This window comes from Cynocephalus volans, chromosome 9 (genome assembly GCF_027409185.1).
Source record: "Cynocephalus volans isolate mCynVol1 chromosome 9, mCynVol1.pri, whole genome shotgun sequence".
NCBI classification, from domain to species: Eukaryota; Metazoa; Chordata; class Mammalia; order Dermoptera; family Cynocephalidae; genus Cynocephalus; species Cynocephalus volans.
In genome coordinates, this window is record NC_084468.1 from 38219036 (window position 1) to 38243593 (window position 24558).

General features: G+C 35.0%; 1 protein-coding gene across 1 annotated transcript in view; it reads left to right on the forward strand.

Annotated features, from left to right (window-relative positions):
• GRXCR1 (glutaredoxin and cysteine rich domain containing 1) overlaps nucleotides 1–5527 on the forward strand; it is a 131932-nt gene extending 126405 nt beyond the window's left edge. Inside the window, exon 4 of the mRNA XM_063107226.1 lies at nucleotides 5348–5527. Within this exon, the coding sequence (XP_062963296.1) occupies nucleotides 5348–5527 (180 nt within the window). The remainder of the gene's footprint in view (nucleotides 1–5347) is intronic.
• The last annotated feature ends 19031 nt before the right edge of the window (nucleotides 5528–24558 follow it).

A 24558-nucleotide genomic window follows, 5' to 3' on the forward strand; every position in this document is an offset into this window, starting at 1 on the left:
TTGGAAATGGCACAGGCTGTCTTCACAAGGCATTGGAGCTGGTAGAGACCCTTGTGAGCATCTCTGGAGAAGTATAGTTCTGGATGATGGCTCCTCCCGGAGGAGGGAAGGGGGCGGATGGGGGACGGGGCATGTGCAGAGGCTACAGCACCACCTATGCACCTGGGGAATCAGGGAGTGTCATTTGCCTCTCTCTGAAACTTAATCATCAATTTGAATAGGTTCTTGGCAGTCCATCCCATCCAGTTCAAGAACTAGGCTCCTACATTAAAGTTTATGCATTTTGGATTACGAGCTGCTAGTTTCCACTATGTCTGTAGTTTGTTAGTGGTTTCTTTGCAAACTCTGCAAATTGAGGATGCTGGAAACACAACTGATATGGAAAGATTCTGTTTATTTTTTTTAGCAGCTTGGTGAGGCAGAGAGGTGTTTAGCAGGCATCTAACAAACATTTGCTGAATTAAATTGTTGACTCTAGTATAAAGCAAAATACATAGACAGAGGTGAATCATCCAGAGATGGTCATATGCCAAGTGAGTACTCTTGACAATTCTTTACATGGGTAAGGCCGCTTCATAGACAATCTGGATGGTGAGGTGTGTGGTCACAGAGACTCAGATAAGTCGCTTCCTCTTTGCTGGGATGCTTAAGGGGCTTTCAACCTCTATTGGAATAAGATGAGGTAATCCGAGTTTAAAAATAATAAGTGCTTCATTTGCTGATCTTGAAGAAGACACAACTTGATCTTACTATCCTGTTTCTGTATTAGATAACCTGGGATAAACACTTTGTATTCCCCAAATTTGAGTTTGTGCTACAAGGGAAATCTCTTTGACAATCAGTCATGAACTCCACCCTTCTATCCTTGCCCCTTTGGTCCTCAGTTGGAGACTTGGGAGTTCTTGTATCCTTCAGTTCAGATGACTGCAGTGTGGAGTGGACCTATTCAAGACCTAGGGGTGGGGCTGAGAGCTATTATTAGGAGAACAGAAAAGTGTCTTGTTCACTGCCATATCCCCACTGCCTTGCACCGTGCCCAGCTAGTGGACACTCAATAAATATTTGTGGAATGAATGAATAAGTTAAAAGGTGTCGTCTACAAGTATCTATTTATTTAAAAATCCTTCACCAAGAATAAGGAACAGAAAGAACTAAAAGGAGGATGATTTCTCATTCCTTGTTTCTTGAATACTACCCCAAAGTGACTTGCCTCAACCCACCCACTACTCAGAGGAGATTTAGTACTCCAACTCCGTGCTGTTCTCAACCAGGTCTGCACGGTTTCTTGTTTTGCTGGCAACCAAGACACTAAAGAGCTACCCTAGATTCTTTAATGGCTTGAAGGTCAAAGTTTCTGTAGTCAATCTCTTCATTGAAAGTGGAAGTCTCTTCTGTTACTAATACTAGTGGTGATTATTAACTTCAGTTATTCCCCCTACCATCAACCTGAAACATTGTCCAAGTTCTTTGGAGAATTTTCTAGCTCCATTTCGATCTTTCCCTGAGGGCAAAGCAGTCTTTTGAAGAACTGGACTTCTAAGGGCTCAGGAGCATCTACTATATGCCAGCTCTTTCTCTTTGCAGAGAACCCTCTTAAGTTGGGACGCTCTGGTTTTTGGTTTTTGTTATTTCAGAATAGCAAAAGTGCTTTTTGAAAGAGGTGGCTAGGAATGACTGAATTATTTTATTTTTATTGGAAAAACAAATGGATGGTGCTGGGTGACGTAAGAAGAATAGGATTCCTGGGGGCTGATGGAGCACTGGGGAGCTTCACTGGGTGAACTCAAGACCCACCCCACCCCCACTCCTCCTTTAGTGACAGCATTTATCCTTTTAACTGTTTTACATTTGGGAACCTCATGTATGTATCATTTGGGAAAAAAATGGGTACAAGTGAAGGTTGAAAACTAATGTTACAGAGGAAAAACCACGGATTTTGCTCACAAAGAGAGTGCTCCAATTTTCAATTTTCTAATCATGACCTGAAAATTTTTGTCACCCACGCAGAGGCCTTGTTTCCTTACTGTAAAATAATAGTCTCTGTCACATCACATTGGTGTGAGAATGGGGCATAAAGTCCGTATGCTGTGTAACCATCCCCTTTCTCTGCGACATTTATGGCTGAAACAGCAATTTTTTTTTTTTTTCTCAAGAATGACATCAGAATCTTTTTAACACTGTGCTCCAAAACATCAGAATTAGCATGTGAATTGAAACATGTTTACTCTCCCTTTCTTACAGTGGCAAAACTTTGAACCAGAAAGCTAAGTATAGAAAAGGTGTGTAAATAAAATAACTCAGAATTATAGAAAATCATTGTGTCATGTGATCACAAGCAGTGATAGTTAATAAAGTGGTAGTTAATAAAAATCTCTTTCAAATAGGGATTAATGAAATAATAGCTAAAAATGTGTAACCTTACTGAGTGCCTACTCTGTGACAGGCAGTGTTCTGTTCATTTTACGTGAATTAACTCATTAAATCTTCTGAACAACACTTTGAATAAAAGATCTCATCATAGAATTGCATACATGGATTCTGAGGACTCCATTCCCGAATGGCCTTGGTCTATTTTTGATTGTCTTTAAAAATGAAAATGTAGCTTTTAGTATTTATATATTAATTTTATTTTAGGAAATTGATTTGTTCTGACTTGTGGATGGATTATGAAGAGACAGTAGACTTTTGGTATTAGTGGATTTAACATTTGGTGTTTTGACCTTTTAAAAGTAATCTTGGTAAGTCATGTTGCAGGTCTATGGTGTAAAATAATTTTTAATTTTGTTGTGTTACCATTTTGAATTCGTTGTGCTAGGAACCTGGTATCTGATGTTAATGACATAGATAGAAAATGAGCCTAGACAACTGCCTAGCACTCACATTTCATTTCAGCTTTGTTGTTCTTTGCTTGCAATCAAAAATATATTTTATGGAAAAACCAAATGCTATTCAAGAATTTAGTCATTCACAAGTGTCTTGGGTCGTAGCAGGAGTTGATATTCAGACTGTGTGAACTGGTGCTGTACTGGTTATTAAAAATATTGGAACATGTTTGTACTCATTGTTATGGTATTGAAATAATTTATACTGGTTGATACATAGCCCCAAATGTCCAAGAATCTCTCCTCTTCCCTGTCACCTCCTACCCTATAAAGGTTGCTAGACACCTACTTGCATTTAGACTCAGATAAATAATGATTTATTTTTAGTTTAAGTGTATTCTAAGTTATGAATTTTCTTTTTTAGTTTAAGTATAGCTCATGCGATATTTGGCATATGCTTATACAAAAATTATTTGTGGACTACCTAAAATTCAAGTTTAACTGGGTACTTGTATTTTTATTTGCAAACTTTGACAGCTTATTCTACTAGGAATGCAAACCTATTCACAATCCAGCAGTCATGAGTGAAGTCCTGGATGGAGGGGTCCTGCAGGTCCTTGCTCCAGGACGTAGGCCAGCCCAGAACCTGTTCTGCCTAGTCAGTGCACTTGCTGTACAAGTCATTAAATATTTTTAATATAAAGTCCTGTCATAGCTATTATGAATGTCAAGGATATATCTACATTATCATGTTCTTTCTAAAATTTGATAAGAACACTGTTATTTCCTAATCCTCTTATATTTAGCTTTTAAAGTGCACTCTTTTTCCATAACTCGGTTTATTTTTATTCAAAATTTTATTTTCTAAAGATATTTTAATATTATGCAAAATTTAAGTCCAATGCACCTTTTTTTTGTTGTGTCAGTCTTGTATGAAAAAATGACAGAGATCGACCTACAAAGTAACCAAATTGCTGCACACATTCCATTTATTTTTTTTTTGGAAGAGATGGAAGAGCTTTGAATCTCTACAGTCTTGATGAAGTTCCTTGTTTATGTCATTCAGATTGGCAGCCACTACTTTCAATGAAAGTAATTCTGTGCCATTAAAAATGAGATATTACGTGGGTTTTGCCATCTTGATATAATAGTTAGGCCAAACTGCAATTACAAGTGAATCTTGCTATACACAGAAAACGTCTATCTGAAAAGTGTTCTGAGAAAATGACTATAAATATATAAATTTTAAGGTAATCATGGCTTTCACGTTTGCTTACCATGATACGTTCCACAGGTTACTACTTAAGGGAGAATTATATTTATTTCCTGCAGAAAAGGTTCTCAGAGTTATATGTGCTGGGGAGATGGTAGGTTAAACCCAGTTAACTGGGTTGATCAAGTTCTTTTCCAGTTGGATTTTTTTTGAGAATTTAATATGTGCAATTATAAATCTTCAGAGAAAAGCTGTATGTACAGGTAAGTGTGTTTGTCTGAGTGTGTGTTTCTATGTATGTATGTATGGATCCACATTTCCCAACCTTGTTTAACAATTTTTTTTTTTCAAAGAGCCAGGCATTTAAACATAGCTGCAAATTCTTATTTTACAAGTTGGAAGCTTAGTATCAATTCACTTCTTTTCTCTTTGTATTCATTCTGCAATGTCTCCTCATCTCCCCCGACCTGATGAATGCCACTAGTTGACTCTGGGAAAAGTTTAATCCTCACAAAAGCAACTAGAAATGTGTATGAATGATTTTCAAAATATTATCCCCAACACACTAGGTAGTTACTTCATTCTACTGTTAGAGATACTTTATCTTGGCTTGAGGTAGAAAGGCTGATAGCTACTACAGGAAGTTTTATGGATGTATATAAATATCTCAAGATTTCTATGCCTGTTTCCTTAAATATAAAATAAGGATAATGATGCTTAAATTATGTCTTTATTGAAGAAGGTGTTTGTATGTGTAGAGAGTGGGGTGGGGGAAGATTCTATATAATGCTTTTGAAAGTGCTTTGAAAAAATAAAACGTTCCTCAAATATACAATATAATGATGGATCTTCAGTTGATAGTGGCTCCTCCACACTTCAGCTTTTAGTTTTCAGATTTTCCAGACTCTGTATTAGTGGTACAATCCTATAAATAAAGAAATAAAAGTGTCAATAGATACTAAAGGGAAAGTCCAAGTATTTTTCTTTAATGTAAATAACCATCTCCTGAATTATTTGGTTTGTAGATATATGTTTTTATATGATGGATTTATTCAAGGTTATGTGCCCTTTAACCTAAAATTTGCCAGTCCTTACAAATCAAGCCCATGCTACTGATGGCCATCAATAGGGCAATAAAGGAGAACCTGAGCTAATTTTTTCCCTGGGTCTAATGTATGTTAATGGTAGGTGATTACAGGTGCATAGACATATTATGACAATATTGTTTTACAACAGAAAGACAGGAAGGCTGATGAGTTGTTCATGCTAATATATTTTCTATCCTCTCTCGTCCCCCTGCTACCCTACACAGAGAGTGCAGCATCCACACGCGTGTCTTTCCTGTGGAGGCTTTGGCTTTCTTCCGTGCTCCGTGTGCCATGGGAGCAAGATGTCAGTGTTTCGAAACTGCTTTACAGACTCTTTCAAGGCCCTGAAGTGTACGGCTTGCAATGAGAACGGTCTTCAGCGTTGTAAGAACTGTGCTGGTTAGTTGGAGCTTCTACACAGGAACAGCCTCATTTTATTAGCCGAAGGCAATAATTTGGTTTATACTTTTTAAAAAAATGGTCAGGTTTGTGAATTAATCAATAAACTTGGTTTATTATAATTGCTTTTGTTTTGAATTTTTGCTGTGACTATTTTCATTGATTTATTAAATAAAGGATTGCCTAAAAACTGCTCTGTGCCAAAGCCCTGTGCTAGACCCTGGTTTCTCATGGAATTAATGGAGTACCCAGTATTATTCCAAGATATCCAAAGACCGATTCCCAAAAGTGTTCGTCTTTCTAAAGAAAACACAAAACATATCTAATAGTGCCTATTGCAATGTCGTCCTATTTATTGTCTAGGATGAATTAATACAACTGCTTCACTGCATAACACATTTCTAGGCATCCCTCAGTTGCAGGGAAGAAAAGAGCTTGGTAAAGTGGAAAAGAAAATGACTGATCATATCATAATTAGGTAGCAGAATTCTTTTTAAAGCTATAGATTAGTCTCGGAGCTGGTAGTCTTAATGATAAATCATTAATGTCATCAGATAGATTTCCTGATGATAATACAAAAGCTACCTGAAGACTTATCTGGGTTTATTTTTTAAACATCTGCTTTGTGCCATTGTCACTAAGAGCCTTTCGAATAGGTGGCTGTTTATTATCCTCTTGAACTGGACAGAAAAACGCTACATAGTTTGAACTCATAGTAGGTAACGTTAGCAAAAAGGACAAAAAGAAATTTTGCTATAATTATTGGCTGATGACTACCTGTATACATGTTTGTGGATTCTCCTGTCACTGGTTTTAAGAAATAATCTTTGCAATATCTGTGATAAGGTACTGAAAATTTTGTTTCTCTGTTTTCTAAAAAGCAACGAATATTTATGGAGTACTTTCTAATCATCCAGGTATGGTGTAAGACATGGTTTCTGCATTCATGGAACTTACACCCTAGGAAGGAGGGAGTATTCAACAAATAAACATAAGCAGGTGAGTCCTATATATACTACAAAATCAGTACAATGTACTTTGGGAACGTATACAAGAGAGCCAACCTACACCAGTTAGAAAATGTTTAGAAAAACCTTGTTGAGCAACTGATATTTAAACTGAGACATGAAGGATAATTGGAAACTAGTTAGTCAAAGAGCAAAGAGATAATTAATGCTTCAGGGGGAAAAAAAAAATAGCGTATGTGGAGACCTGAGGTCAGAGAAAAGTTGTGTGTTTAAAGAACTGTAAGAAATCTAACATGGGGAGTGGCAGTCTCATAATAGTGGAGTCATTTACAGCAGATTAAGCCTCTGCTAATAATACATATACACTGAGCAAAATAATGAAAATAAACACAACTGTTGAAAGCACTGGAAAGCAATTAAAAGCAGTAAGGAACAAGAGGGGATTAGTCACTGAAAGAAGGGAAACACAATGAGTCTCACATTTATCCAGCTTTTTTCCTGAGGGCATTTCCCAGTTGGCACAGAGTATAGCACATTAAGAAAATGCATCTTACTGGGTTGAAGAGATAGAGGTTGGAGTCTGAAGCTGCCAGACTGTCCAGAGTTGAGAGAAAAGTTCAAGGAAATGAGGGAATAAGACAAAAGGGAACCCCCAAACCTGATCCTTAATCCCACTCAAATCCTTGGCTGATTTCGAACCTACATATGCAGAGGAAAGATGTAGCTGAAAAGCTAAAAAGTTGAGCAGAGATTTCAGCAGCTGCCTGTGTTGCAACATCTGAGTTTGGGGTTCAAGAGGTAAACAAAATGAATATGTCCTTGAAATCTCAGAAGGACCCCATCTTTAGAGTAAGGCTAAAGAGTAAGGGCTGTGTTGTAGAGCTTGCCCTTAGAATGCCTGAAACCAAACAGACTTGACCTTAGAATGCCTGAAACCAAACCTCTATGGTTTCATGGTATCTTTTTGTATCTGACTGCCTGCTAGAACAAAGCTCAACATTTAAATTTAGAATAGAAAGGAACTGCTTTAATATGAAAATCTACAGCTAACATTATACTTAATATTAAAATTGTACTTTAATATTTTCTATTTTAGAATAGAAAGGAACTGCTTGAATATGAAAATCTATAGCTAACATTATACTTAATAGTAAAATATTGAATGCTTTCCTCCTAAGATCAGGGGCAGTGAATGAATGGAATGAATGTTTACTTTATCACTTCCATTCGACATTGTGATGGGGATCCTAACTAGTCAAATAAAGAGAGGAAAAAGGTCATAAAGATTGGAAAGAAATAAAGTTTGTTATTTGTAAACAGCATGATTGGGGTGTAGAAAATCCGAAGAAATCTATAAATTGAACTAAAAGTGAAGTTAGCAAAATTGTTGGATTCAAAGCCATTACACAAAAATTAAAAATGCAATAGACAAACCACAAAATTAAAAAATAAAATTAAAATAATACAATTTACAATACTGTCAGAAAACATTAAGTACAAGGAATAATATATTTTTACAAGAGGTGTGGAAGACTTCAACTTTGAAAACTACAGTGTAGATTTTGCTGAGAAATTATAGAAGACCCGAATACATGGAGAAATATACCATGTTTATGGATTGGAAGGCTTGACAGTTTAAACATGTCTATAGTTTCAACACAATTCAATTAAAATCCTACCAGATTTTTGTAAAATTTCACAGATAATTCTAAATTTATATGAAAATGTAAATAACCTAGAGTATCTGGGACAATTTTGGACGAGTAGACTAAAATAATGATAAATAAACAGATTAATGGAATAGAGTAAAGAATATAGAAATAGACATGCACATTAGCTGATTTTCAAGAAAGATTCCAGTTCAAAGCAATGAGGATTGAAAAGTCTTTTGAGCAAATATTGCTGGGACAACTAGATTTCCTTATGGAAAAAATAATCTTCACAGCTACTGTAGCTGCCAGTAGTAGCTACCACTACTATGCACTACCACTACTGCTACTGGCATCTAGTGGATAAAGGACAGGGAAACTGATAAAAATCCTTCAAAACACAGGACAACCTTTTCCTTCAAAACAGAATTACCTAAGTCAAGTGTCAGTAGCGCCACAATTGAGGAATCCTGACTTAACTGTTAAAGCTAAACCAGGACCATATTTTCACAATCTTGGGATAGGCAAAGATGGTTTGGACAAATCACAAAATACCCAACCATAAAAATGATGAGTTGAAGTTATTTAAATTAAAATATCCTCATCAAAAGATGTGTAAAAAATAAAAAGGGAAGCCAGAGCTGGGAAAAAATATTCACAATATAAATATTGACAAAGGGCTGAAATCTAATACATTAAGAACTCTGAAAAATAAAAAATAAAAAAGCAATTTAATAAAGAAATGGGCAACAGACACTTCACAAAAGAAGACACAGGATGGCCCAAAACATACAAAATACAACATCATTAGTTATAAGGGGAATGCAAAATAAAACCACAATGTGATATCATACATAACATATAAAATGGCTAAAATTTTTAAAAAATTGAGAATACAAAGTGTTTGTGTGGATGTGGAGTAACTGAAACTTTCATACATTGCCAATGGGAATGTTAAATGGTACAACCACTTAGAAAAAGCTTTGACAGTTTCTAATAAAAGGAAAACATACACCAACCCTATGCTCAACAATTTTACTCCCAGTTATTTATTCAAGAGAAATAAAAACAGATGTCTACAATGTACAAGAGTTTCATGAAAGCTATATTTACAGTAGCCCGAAAGCAGAAGTATCTCAAATGCTCATTGACAGCATAATTGTTAAGCAAGTTGTGGTATGTTATTACAAATGTATGTCACCTAGAACTAAAAAGGAACATGCTATAAATTCTAGAAATAATGTGGATGAATTTCAAAAACATTGTTTTGAATAAATTCAGTCAGACACCAGAGGTATGTACTATATGAATCCACTTATATGATGCAATAGACGGCAGACCTAATCTGTAGAATGATTGCCCCACAGGGCTGGAAGGGAAGGAGGAAGAAATTAAATATGACCAGGACTAAGACAGTGGTACAAGATGCAGCTAGTTGAGAGCTGATTTGTTCTTTTTCAAGAAAGAGAGGAAGAGTTTCTTGCAAAAGGAATAGTTTCTCATCGCTGTTCCAACATGCTTGTGAGATTCTATTAAGTAGTAGGGCCCATCCAGAAATTTCCTCACTGCTCAAGCCCTGGCTTTTTTCCTGCAAATCCAACTGTAGTCTCAGTGTCCTCCGTATTTGAAGTAATAATAATCAGGATGGAGAATTAAAATAGAACAAGGGAATCTAATTTTCAGGCCCTAATGTGAGATATGAGTTCTAAGGACAAAAGCTCCCTGACTAGTAATCGTGTTCACAAAGAATTCATTTCTCTCTCTAGCTTTTATTCTTTTTTGTATGCATTGGCATGGAATTAAAGTGTTGTGCTTTCTGCTGATTGTTAGTAACCCTCTAAAGAAGAATGTTATGGAAGAGTAAGGAAACAAACAAACAAAAAATCAACAAAAAGCATGTCAGATACCTCATAGAATTACAGGAATTAATGAGAATAATACATCCAGAATAAGCTTTTAATAGGCATATTTGAAAATAAATTGATGGTAAATTTCTGAGAGAAGATGGTTTAGACCTTCACATCAATCTTTTTCAGTTTTATAATGTGCAAATGGGACATAATAATATCTGTTACATTTACCACACATTGTCATTTTGTGGGATTAATGAGAATATATAGGAAAGTACCTAAAAAAAAAAAAAAGACAAAGCACAATATAGAGGCATAGAATAATTTCATAATTAATATGAAAATTGCATGATAGCAATATATCTTTTTATTGACCAGATAAGGAAATGAACTAACATTTGTTGAACATCTTTTGTATGCTTGGTTTAATAGAAGTTATCTTATTTATTTTTCACAATACCCCGTAATTTTATAGATGAAGAAACAGCATTTCAGAATCTTAATTAATTTTCTGAAAGTCTTGAAATTAATGTTAATTTGCTGTATCTTCAGTATCCATGAGAGCTGTCTTTATTTCTGGTATAATGTGGGAAATCAGTCAAGCAAACAACAAACTTGCTCAAAGACAAAAACCCTACATAAGCGATAGAGTTGGAATGAAAAAAAAAAAAAAAAGTCTGTCCTGTACTACGGTGCTCTCACAACTTCATGCATTCCTCTCTGCTACTCTCATTGATTTTGAAAGTCAGGCAATGCTGGTTGTTAGCAAAGAATATATCGTAAGTGCAGGGCTGGAGTTGGTCCATGAATAAATATTTTTAAAAAGATTAAAAGAAGGATCTCAAAAAATAACACATACCTAATGCATGTAATACATATTTATTTTCTAATCTTAAGAAGATAGATTATTGGCATATTGTAGAGTTCTGTCTGGTCTTTCCTGTGCAAACCTAACACATAGTAAAGAAGCCAGTCTGGGCTACTTCAGAGTGGAGTGAAACTTTAAAGACTCTTTGTAAACAATCTGAATATAATACTATTTTTGATTTTTGTAATTATTTCTCCTAAAGTTTTCTAATTTACCTTGTACACATTAATTTGAAAGTAGTTTTTCTTGTACTGAACTTTATGAAGCTATTTCCAAGGCATTAAACTTTGTTTTCATAGAATAAACAGCTTTCTTCATCTTTGCTCTCATATTTAACCAGTCTACGCAATATTTATTTTCAATAAACTATTACATTTAACTAAAATTAATATGTTGTTTAGTTATCTAATTATATGTATATAATTATAAATGCAATTATAAAGCTATCAGATTTTAGAAGAAACAAACTGACGGTTGGGATGGATATTTGTCTGCTGGTAGCAGAAGTGTGCAGGCAGACAAGAGCACTTCTCCTGGTTGCAAGCACTCAGGAGGCAGAAGGCATCAGAAGGAACATATTACAGAGGAAATGGGAGTGTCTGCCAACTTGGAAAGTATGTGAAGTGGACATAGGCTAAGGAAGCATTAGCTAACTTATGTGGCCATAACAGTAACCAGGGGTATTGTTAACAGTATGTTAATAATGTTATTCATCATTGCCTTTCTCACCACCCTTCAGGCTCAGCAGCAGCTGGCATGGCTTAGGTCCCACCACTTCTAATGCAGGCAGTGGGCTGGTTGGTTAGCTCGGTTGGTTAAAGCAGGGTGATCACCTTAGTGATAACACCAAGCTCCAGGGTTCAACTCCTATACCAGCTAAGCTGTCCCCCTGACCACCACCAAAAAAAAAAAAAAAAAAAAAAAAAAAAAACTAATGCAGGCAGTGCTTGACCAGAGACTCAATTACTTTGCAAGATATGTTGTTCTTTGCATGGCTGCCTCACTCAGAAAGAGACAGTCTCACTGAGCAGACTGCTGCAGCAGACTTTTTCATTACTGGAAGTGATTGCAGTAGATTCCTATCAAGAAGCAGTCTTCTTCAGAGGACTACTGGCATTGGAAGGAATCTTTGACAAGCTATGGTAATTCTACTCAATCAAGAGAAAATTTTTTTTCAACTATGTGGAAGTATCCATGTTGCAAATCACAATTCCTCTAGGAAAAGAACGAGCAGTCCTTCGGATGGAAACTTTTGTTCTGGTCTTACTCTGAACTTTCTGAACTCGTTCATTAAATCTAGCACAGAACACACTGGAAAATTCAAAATGTGTGACTTGATGGCAAGGTGACCTTGAACAGGAATATAGCTTTCATAGAAGAATATAAGATGTCAGAAGCATTGCTTATATGTAATAAAACGGGAGCCTACTCTTAATGTTAATCAATATGTACAAAATTCATATTGGTTCTCTGCACTGTATGTGCCTCACTTAGCAGTCTGTGCCCTCAAGTTATCTTTTTTCTCTATATTTTCTGTGGTCTTAACTATTTTCTCCCCACCACCTTGTTAGAGAAATGTCAATATAAATGTTATCAGAGTACCCAAAATAGAGGTACACAGATCAGTTAGAAAGCAAATATTTGCATAATCTGGCAAATGATGCTGTGATGCAGTGCCAATTTATTGCAATAAATAGAAATTAAGCCTAATGGAACATAGTGATCGTTTACATTTTTTTTTTTCTTATGAATTGCTGGTTGCTTGTTCCCTATTTTGCACATTGTTTTGCACTTGATGAATGAAGACATTGTAAAGCCTGAGGACCCTAGAGGGAGCCTGGTACAAAATTTAAGGTACTGTTTCCTGGAAAACCAGATGCCTCTTTTTGCTCTGAAGGTTACACATTTGCTTTGACCTTTAGAGGTCTGTTTTGAGTGGTTGCCTGTCTCCTGTAGATTTAACCCAGAGACAGACTTGTCAATATATTTGCTGTCACATTTTTGTTTTCTGGCTAGAAAATATCACAGCATGTTTTATCCTTAGAAAAGAGAAATACAACTATGTTCTCTGTATTTTTTCCACATTCATTACGATACTTTTGCTGCTACAAGTATGTAATCAGCTACCTGTAGCTGTATTCCTCTTCCTCACGTGTTCTTCCCATTTTTTGCTCCTTTCCTGTTTGCAGAAACAGGGATTGAGGAAGATTTTGAGAATATTTACGAAGTAGAAGTACTTTAGTTTCCAAATCAAATATTTAAATTCGTTAGTAATGATATAGCAATAAGTAAAATTATTAAAAACTCCCTGACTTTCTAGAATCAAGACTAACCATGTGGTATCCAGTCAAGAGGTATACCAGGCATTGCGAGGGATACAAACATGTATAATATGATGTGGCTTTGCCCTTGTCATGACTGGGGATATGTTATAGATAACTGGAATACAAACTGTGTCATGCAGATTATTGGTTATCACATGTCTGGTAGAAACACTAAATATTATAGGATGCTCAAGAGAGCCTCCTTGGTGGACTTAGCTTGAAACAGTATCTTTGATAATAGCTAGAGTTTCTATAGCAAAGATGAGTGGAAAGTCAGACCAGCTATGGAATTAGGAAGGTGGAAAGCAAAGCGGTTAGCGCAATGCCGGCAGATTCGAGCATTCATTATATGATCTCAGAGATGATGGTGGTAAGTGTTTAATCACTCTGGCTGGGAGCACAGGCTCTGGATGCTGGCTACCTGGTTCTGAATCCCAGTCTGCCACTTACCAGGTGTGTGACTTTAGACAAGTTACTTATACTTTCTGTTCCTCAATTTTCTTATTTGTAAAATGGGAATCATACTAATACCTAATTAATAGGGTTGTTTGGATGATTATGTCAATACACGTAAAGTATTTATTTCATTGTTTGCCACATAGGATTAGAAATAATTTGAAGCCAGGTGGTAAAAAACCTTGAAGGTGCAGGAGCTTGTACTTATCCTGAAGGCAGTGAAGCCATTTTCAGTCAAGTTAATTATCCCATGAAACATTCGTATAAAAAAATAAAGTATATATTAAAAGAAGTGAGGGTGCTGGAAAACAAAAACTTGAGATTTGGGGTTCAGTATATACTCTTAATCAATGACAAGCTATGGTTCTGTTTTTTGCACAGTCAGAATACATAAGTCTGGGAGCCAAAATGTAGACGTGGGAATGACCCTTTAAATATTACTCAATATTTTGGCTCAAAACATTTTTGTTTCTCACTCCTATGATTTTGGACTATTAATATAGATAACTTAGTATTCAAAGGAGGAATTCTTCCTTTAGGGGACAAAGCAATGGTTCTGTTGAGCTGGAAGTTAAGACTTCCACAAAGCCAATTTTAGCTTTTGATGCCATCAGATTCACAGAAAAAAGATGACTGTTTGGCTGACTGATTGATTATCAATGGAAAATAGTGTTGTTGCTACACAATCTGTGCAGGAAAGAGGATGTCTAGACCCAGGCAGCTTCTCAGACTCCACCTAGTGTAGCCACATCTAGTGGTAAAGGCTAATGGAAGACTATAGTAATGCAACAAAAGCAGAGCAACCAGTGGGGAAGAGCTCCTGGGGAGGCCTAACATGCGATAGGATGAGGAAGAAGTTGATAAATACAAACCAGATGTCATGACCAGTTGCAGAAATGCAGGTAAGAGTAGTTACTCGCACGTTGTAACTTTCCCCATTATATCTACATGTATTAACCAATATCCCTAATTTTTCCCCCTCACTTCCCACTATTATTTTACATAGTATGGAGCTGGTAATTAACTTTATAATTGAGTCCATATTTAACTTTAAATTCCTAATATAGCCCCACCAATCATTGCCAGCCATTGTCTCGATCTCTGGGTCAACTTTAGTTCTTCTCTAGTTCAGTCACAATTTTCATTTTGATATCTAGGGGTAATCTGGGTTAAAACCAATGACTTATGGGGGGTTCTTTCTGTTGTGAGAGATATTTTCAGCAGGACATGTAGCTGATGAGAAAAGTTTTTTACCCTTGTGCTTTGGAGAATAGTATGTGGGAATAGAAGTGTGAACTGAAAAGAAGTATAGATTTTTTTTTTTTACTGTGGCCTGAACAGGAATCTGGAAAAGCAAGTGTGACCCAGTAAGAAATGACAAGTACCAATTCTCAAACTACAGGATGTGTTTTCAACAGTGACCTCGTGTTCTGCTAAAATCATGCCATTAGTGGAATGATCATATATAAATACTAGCTCAGGGAAGCAGGGTCCTCCCAAGATTTTGAAAAATCCAAGTACTTCGAGAAATCTTCAAGTGAGAGATATTTACTCACTGCTAATAAGAAAGACAAGGTTTTTAGTAATCGATTGGAAAAATCAAAGTAATGTTATAGGAGGCTTATGCCAGCACATTTTCCTTGCATATTTGAGTAATGGGAGTAATTTTTGATGTATACAATTACTTCTGAATATTAAATTAATAAATTATTATTGTAGATTTTTTGCAAAATAAAGAAATAAAGAAAAAAAACAGCACAAATGCACATTTTGACATTATTTCCTTCAGGACTTTTGCCTATGTTTGTGTGAACTGTGTAAATTTGGATCATTTTGTATATATATGTCTCCTTGCTAATTTTTAATCTTCAATCAAGAAATAGAACTATCTCTTTTTGAACACTTTTTTGAGTTTGGCTCAAATGTCACATCAACCAGAAAGAGCATCTGAAACAATACTATCTCAACTACCAACAATCACCATCCCAATTCCCATATTTTACCTACTTTGCTTTTCTTCAAAACGCTTCTTGGTAGTTGGAATTGTAGTATATATTTAGCTATTTATCATGGCAAGGACTTTATTTACTGCCTTATCCCTAGATGCTAGAACAATGACAGTTATGCAACAGAACTTAGTAAATTATTTGTTGAATAAATTTATTAAAATGTTTACTTATATAATTTAGTAAAACTTTATTTATTCATGTAGGTAATTCAAATATTTTCTTAGGATTATTGTTATGTAGTTTACATTTTTTTTGTTGTTATTGTTATTATAGTAGGATTACTTTTATGTATACTACCCCTTTCTTTTGTTAAAATTATTATGATGAACAGTTTTGTTTTCCAGTTGTATTTTTGAGTGATTTACAGGTAATTTTCTTTCGAAAAGTTCATTTGTAAGATAACTTTGTATCTGACCATTTTTTTTTTTTGGAACTCTTATTACTGACTCTAAAAATATTATTCTAAAATACCAAAAATTGATATTTAGTATATAAAAATAAATTGAATATTCCAGATATGTATATTTATATAACTGGGTGTTAAAAATGTTAATTGATTTGTATGCTCATAGAATCTTCTGAATAGACCATGATCTTCTTGCTGGTATTAATAATATAATTTTAGTCTTTATATCATCAATGGTAAACATGATGCTTGGCTTATACCATGTTTTGGCATGCCATAAACATAAGATTTGCTGAATGACTGATTGCCCACACATCTTTACATCTCTTGCTATCTAGATCCTATTAAGCATAGAAACATACCAAGAGAGAAAATCCAAGAAGACTGATTCTGACTATACTTGCAATCTATAAACTAACAACTTCCATTTTTCAGTCCCATTCAAATTGTTTTACAAGGAGGTGGGGGAGGAAGAGTAAATGGGGAAGTTAGTTACCTGATACGTATCTCAGCTATGTAAATAGCTGCATTTGTTGTCAGGTGGAGGGATTTTAGGCACCTCTTCTCCCCTTATTCCCCCCAATTCCATTCTGTGCTGTACCTAATGACTTAGAAAGAGCAGGATTAACCACACTCATGAAGTCAGCAGGGCTTATCCATCACCTCATTCCAAATGCAATCACCCCTCAATAGGTATAGTGGACAGAAAGGGCATGGTAAAATATACAATGAGTTTTGATCCTTTTCAAAGATTCCTTATAGGATGGGTTGATGGTGGTGATAATGTTACTGAAGACCCTGAAGACCCACTACCAAGTGACAGCAAAGTGTGAGAGGAATCTTTTAACCACCAAAACTACACCCATGGAAGCATCTGATGTAAGGAAAAGGCTGGGTAAAATGTGTAACCTTCTAATCCTCATACAGCCCTTAGCTAAACTCCATGTTCCTTGTACTCAGAATAGCTGAAATCCCTGCCAGTGATGTTTGGTATACATCACCTTCCTCAGAAGAACATAAATATTTTATGGACTGGAGTGCAGCAGTCACAACATGAATTAAAAAGTATATATGTAGAAATGCAATAGACTGAGTCATTCCTACATTTTATTTCATGGGTTGCAAAAATCATTACTTTTTAAAATAGAGTGAGACAATCCCAATTCAGATATAAATGGAAGTTTTTCCCCATTACTTAGAATCCCACATATGGTCATAAGTCTACAACTGAGCTCTTATTGCTTCTCAGAGAGAATTTTCCCTCTTGTTTGACAAGTTGGTCCTGATGCTTCGTATAGAAAAAATGGAATGTGCATTCAAGACCCCATGGAGATGCTCAAAGAGGGCAAATGGATGAAACTCATGGGAATACTCATCTCAGAAGATTACCGAAAAATAATAGAATAGAATTAGAGAACTTTAGATCATAAAACAAGAAACAAACTACCTCCCAAACATTTGTACATGTTTTAAGTAGCACCAGAAGTACAATTGTGAAATATATTTTGCAATTTTCATTGTCCTGGGCTACTTCTTCATACTCAAACATATTGACCAATATCCCAGCTCCTTCATTTTTTTTCTCCTGGTGCTGGAAATTTTAGAAATTTGGCATGCCATAAACATAATTAATGTAAAGTTGAATCACAGAATATCTGAATTATCTTTGGAGTTTATTGTTGCATAAGGGAGCTAATATTTTTCTCACTAGTTCAAAGTACACTTTGACATTTGCCTTATACCAGGAATCTTTTAGTCTAAAATCCAGGGAGATAATGCAGATAATATAAAAGATAGTCATCATTGTCTGAATAAAATAGACAAATCCTAAAAATAAACAACTGGAATGCCATTACTTTGTGTTTCTTCTAATATCTAGTTGTGCTTATTAAAGAAAAGTGACAAAGGATTTAGGTATTACTTGGTGTATTGTATTAGAGTTGATATCTGATGTGGTGAAACTAAACAACTTTAAAAGAGGTTTTAAACTGAATTATTAGGTAATTTTAAGGGCTAAGTTATATGATTATAATGATCATATCATTCATATATGAAGAAGCAATCCACATGTGTGAATATTATTTCCTCCCATATGGGTTTCTTGACTGCATTTGTACAATATGGCTCCAAATATTTCTTTCAATTCCTCCTTGCGTGGGAAGTCAAAACAAAGGCTACTGGTATTTCTAGATTTTTTTTTGTGTGTGTGTGTGTGTGTGTGTGTGTGTGTGTGTGTGTGTGTGTGTGCTACAGTATAGATTATGAGCTCAACCATAGGATGGAAAACTGGTTATTCTGAGATCTGAAAAAAACTCACATGATTAAATGATTTTGCCAAAGAAATTGATGGCAAGTTTTTAGTAAGATGTCTTACTCTGAAATCTAACATAGACATAGGCTTTCTTTCGAAATTTTTGTTGCTTCTTATATTTGACCTTGTATACAGCTTGAGAGAGATGACACTCTAACTCTTCTTTACATGACTCTCAGTTTTATTTAACATTTTCTGAGCACATACCAGCCTCCTGCGATCATCCTCCATTGCTCTTGTTTTTTGCTCTTTCATCTCCTTTGAAGACGAGTTCAGAGCATGGGAACAGAAACTTTACATTTTCCTTCATGTTTTCTCCCTCCTCAAGGTAGTGTCATAAGAAAATCCAAGTAATGAGCTAGAGTGGTTGCTAAAAATGTGCTGTTGAATAATATTTAGAAAATGTATTCAACATTTTCCTAGTGGCTTAAAAAATAAATAACATTTCTAAAAGTCAAAATCTGGGTTTTTGATAACTGAGAATGTCTTAGAATTTGTAGTAAAATATCTACCTAGATTTACTGGGAAAAAATTGATTGAAATTAAAACATATAATTAGGTTCATAACTTTTTTTTTCAAAATAGTGTACTGTGAGGTTAATCAACACGTTGAATACTAAATGTAATGAAATAACACAGTTTTTGTTTTTAAGCCTTACTAACATTTTTCAAACTCTTGCCAACACAGCAGATCCGAGTGAAATGTAGTGACATTTTTCAAGGTCTGAAAGAGGTGTGTGGATTGCTATGACTTTTCACTGCACGACATACCACATCTTGGAAGTCTGTTTTATTTTAATACAGACCTTGTTCTATAATAAGAAAGCAAGTTAAGAAAATTACTACTCTTTGAAAACAAATTTTCAATTGAAACTACAGGAGGGCTGTAGCAATAGAACACAACCATATGCTGGGTGTAAAATTCTGCCAAGAGACTTTCACAGAGGAAGCCATTGATAATTATGAATCTACCCTCACCAACTTCCAATTTACCATAAGCTTTATCTCATCACTTTCACAAATTCTAGCCAAGAGAATAATACAGTATCAATGGACATGTTTATTTTAATGTGTGAAATTCATCGCAGAATTTAGTCTTTGGTTTGGAAGTGAAAAAGAGGGTTTCAGCAGCTGGATTTCAAAGACCGTGCAAATTCAAGCTGGATGGGCCACTGGAGTGTGAATGAAGGACTTCATGCCTTTGGCTTGCTCATTTGGAGCCCTTTCCTAGCTGTGCACACACTCTTTAAAGCCATTCATCTTGTGTTGAATTTCCTGAAAACATACAGATACTTTTGCCGCACTGCACAGCCCACCTAATGCTTTATTCATTTGATTTGATTTATTTATATTGTACCTATTTCTTACAGTGCTCTGATGTGAACTTAATACAAATTCAATACCCAAGGCAAATCCAGCAGCCAAACCTGGTTTTAATGAAAGCAAATACTTACAAGGAAAGTATGGAAAGATGAGTCAGGTTTTTACACTAAAGACCCTATCAGCAGGGGGCAATGAGGGTGTCAAAAGCGTTCCAAAAGTAGAGATACTTTTGCCTCTGAAACCTTTAGAGAACACAATTGCATTGGCAGTCACTTCTAAGGTAGTACATAAGAAAGGTAGCAGTTTTGAAGGCAGCTGTTTGGTAATGACTAGATATCAGTCTTCAAGACTAACCTCATAACAACTGCTAAGTTTCATTGCCAAAGAATCCTGGATATTTTATGGGGAAATGATATATAAAAAAGTGATAATATTATACCCTTCTAAAAAAAAGAAATACAATGTATTTTGAGAATTCTGAGTTTCAATACTTTTAAAAAGTTTGGTCACCCTAGGTGAAGAGCTCAGACTCCACATTATGAATGTAGAAGTACTGTTTGGGATGAAAATGAAACAACAGAGTGCCTTGAATTTAATTTTAGAGTGACTGAGAGCATAGACCGAAGGACAGGCACATTTTATAGCATATAAAAAATAGTCAAATCTGATAGCAAAATCAATCATCTTTTTAATCAGACATGGGTCAGTCAAGAATACAGAGGCTATCATGTATTCTAAGCAAAAGGATTTAATTTATGAATTCAAGAGGTACACAATTGTTGGAAGAGCTGAGGTTAAGGGAGCCGACATGGAAGATCTCAGCCTGAAATATCAAATAGTTGGTTCTCAGGACCTCACCTGAAAGCTGCTGCAGTTATCAGGCATCTCCTGGAAGCTACCATCAACCCTCTCAGTCTGCAATGGGGAGGCTGGTGGTTCTTGAGCTCACTAGGAAGTCACTGGGTCCCATGTTTGTCCACATATCTGACTGTAATTGCCTATGGAAAGATATGACTCTTTTATCCTGCAAATCTCAAGGGAATGTCTCTCATCTGCAAACTCTAACCCGAAACCATACAAGGAAGAGAATTGAGGGACATGTAGTTCTCACCTTTATAGTTTTTACATGTAGTCCTGGATTAGACCTTAGAAAGGGGTAGAGGTCACAGTAAATTGACAATAAACTCAGTTTTTGAAGACAACTTCAGGGAAATACAGGAGATTGTGTTTCAGACACAAAAACATGAAAAATACAGGCAAAGTAGACACTGGACAGAGAAAATAAAACATTCAATTTATCAAGTATATGATACTATATAAAATGAAAGTTTAGTTTTATACTTGTGTAGACAAAATACAGAATTCCGGAAGTCTAACTTCTTGGTGTTCGGTAAATTACTTTAAGAATGCAAGTTATTAAAGGAACTGACCTAAGAGGACAATTTACTTCAAAATGCATTAGCTACAGGTTTCGGTGGGGGCTTATTTCGAGTATCTGACGATTGCATGTACCAATAAACTCTTCTTTGTGATAGAAACTTATGACAACTGCAGTCCCCCAATCTACATAATATTTATAAAATTCTTGCTCACAGTTTATTTGACCACAGAAAGGCATTTGGTTCAAGCTAGGCTGGTAAGATTCTTCCTCCAGGGAATTTTGGGTGACTCTGGGCTTCTCTTGAGCATACGAGATTTAATCCTGGGAACTCCGGGTTAGCCAAATCCCACATGCTGCTTGAGCTGAAAAGCCAATCTACTGAAGAAGGAAAATGAAGAGAAAGTCCAGAATCAGATTCTGGGCCTGTAGTGAGAGCTCTACAACTTTCCAACTCCTTGTTGCAGTCTCTTTTGGAAACCTGGAATTATCGCCCTCAGATTCTATGAACTATCCTTGTGTCCATATGATAAATTCTATCTCCCCAGCCCATCTAAGCTGTTTTTTCTTTTTCCTTGAGGTATCTTGAGCTGGCTTTCATTACGTGCAACTGAAAACCTCAAACAAAAGATTTTCATTGCATTTAAAATATTATTCAATTCAGAGAGTATCAGTTTAATTCAAGAGAGTATCTCCTGAATAGAATAATTCTGTTATTGCTTATTCTCTTTCTGATTCATTTAGTCACTTCTATAATCTTATTTTTCTTACTGCCCTGTGATTTTGAAACTTTAAACTGACCTCCCTTCTGTCCCCCACCTCCCTAACTGTCAAGAAGATGAGAAGAGAAATAAAATCTGAAATTCAAATCATGTGGTATAGACTTGTTAAAAGCACCAGTAAATGAGAGACAATTAAATTTAATGGCAAAAATGAGGTTTTAGTAAGGCTTCAGTGTAGTCTTATCCTAAACCTATGTGGCAAATGAAACACATCGTTATCTTTTAGCAATATAATCAAAGCTATACGCCAGGGAGACTGCACTGGGTTTCACATAAAATGACAGATTGCCAACTTCTCTTCAGCAAGGTCATTGGCCACACTGGTATGAATATTACTGCCCACATAAAATATTGTAATGCATATGGAAACCTGAGCTAACAGCCACAGATTTAGCAAATAAGTTAAAAATTTGGCAGAGGAATGTTTATTGCAATTGGCTTTCATATAAAGAAAAAGAAAGACATGCACACACACACACACACACAGGGGACAATTTCTTGTTGGTTCAATGCTTTACCAAAAAAACTAAAAATGAATATTATTGCTGATATCTGCTTTATTAGTTTCATAACAAAACCAAAACGACAGTGACTTCATGTATTATTTTTATGTATAGCTTTTGTATTATTGCATTAAAGATAATTTTATTCACTCAGGCCAATACAGAAAATGTGACCACAAAAGCATTCAACAGGAAACATTTATGACCTAAATAATTCAGGCAGCAGAAGAATTCGGATTGCTTAGTTTTCTTTAAATAATTTAGGGGTGTTACTTAAGGACAATGAATAATCGACCAGGAATTGAGGAGCAAAATTATAGTGCATAATTTTTTATATTTAAATTTTAGAGGTCTTTCCTCTTTTATTCCAATATAATGAATCTGAAAAAGAAATTGATTTAGAAGGAATTGGTTATGAGTAGACTGTTAAAATATCAGCTTGTAGCAGCTTATCAGTGCTCCTTAATGCATGCTCTGCAAAAAGCTAAAAGATTATAGCCCAATATAAGACCCAGCTGAAGTAAAGCCTTGTACTTTTTCTGCAAGGCTCAGGTTACATTAATCATTTTCATATTTCAGTCACTATAGATATTTCTTTTGTGAAGAAGCACCACTGTTTCCTTGAATGTCTGGCATATTGCTCTTAAAAGACATTGATTCTGTAGCAATTGAAAGTACTTTCACTTTTAGGAGAATATAATAAGTTATGTTCAGGCAAACTGGAATCATGATTAAGATTTCGGTATTAAACATTTTAAATACCTCAAAGGATATGTGCATGATGAAGTCACAGAGTTTCTGTCCTTGACCAAGCCAACAAAAGCATTTGCTTGCCTATTTATGCTAATTGAATTACTTGGCTTTAAAACACACAGCACTGTTTTAACAAAGCATAATTAAAATAAATTTAAGCTATAAGGATAAGAAATACACTAAATAAACAAATTTACATAATAGAGTGGTTGGGTTTAGAAATTCTATTTTTATAATAGGATTTTACTAAATATGTAACATTAAAATTAAAAGAAATAAGTAAATTAAATACTTATAAGCCTATCACATTTAATAGCTGATTAAGTTTCAGTTAATAAAAAGAAATTCACCTTTTCATGACTGTTTATTAAAAATACTTCCACTAAGAATAGTTACAACCATTTTCTAAATTTGTTGTTTTCATCAAAAGAAGGCAAGCAAGGAGCGGAAATTATATTTAAAGGGTTTAACATCTCAAACAGGATTTTTTAAAAAAGCTTTTTTCCCAAATTACTTCTTCAAGGTAACTAGCAACATACAAAGAATAAACTATGACTTTTCATTTTTATGTAAATAGCATGTTGCTTTATACACAGTCATGTGCCATGTAATGATGTTTTGGTCAATAATGGACCACATATGTGACAATGATCAGAGCAACAGATTACACCATTCAGACTAAGTGTATAGTAAGCTATACCATCTAGGTTTGTGTAAGTTCACTATGATATGCACACAATGACACAATTGCTTAACAACACATTTCTCAGAATGTATCCCTGTCTTTACGCAATGCATGACTGTACTTATAAAAAAATTGATACAAATTCACTTATAACTATTGAGTTATGTGAATTATATAATCAGAGGTTTAGAACTAGAAGAGACATTGATTGACATTCATCATCTAACCAAGTCATTTCAGAGCTAAAATAATAAGAGGTGGGATGACTTTCCCAAAGATATACAATTTGTAGGCTTTAGAAAACTTGAGTTTACTTAACAAAACCAAAAAAATTGTTTCCATATTTTTATTTTTTTCTCACAATTTGTATTTAGTCTTTTACAAATAATAACGACGACCTTTTGAAATTGGTTCATTATTTCTGTTGTATAGATGTTTTTGCCTATTATTGCCTATTGTTATTATTAACAATAACCACCATTTACTGAGTGCCTACTATGTGGTGTACACTGTACTAGAAGCTTTCCATAGATTTGTCATTGATCATTTGGATTGTACTGTTTGCATATTACAATAAGAAAACTAACTGCAGAGAGGTTATGTCACTTACCCAGAGTCATACTTTTGAGTAGTGACAGAGTTAGGATTGAAATCCAGATGTGTTGGATTCTGAGTTTCTTCTACTATGCTAAAAGGACTGTTTATATTTTGGGTACATGTTTATGCAATAGTTAATATCAACACAATTGGCTCAATAAAAATGAGGATTTC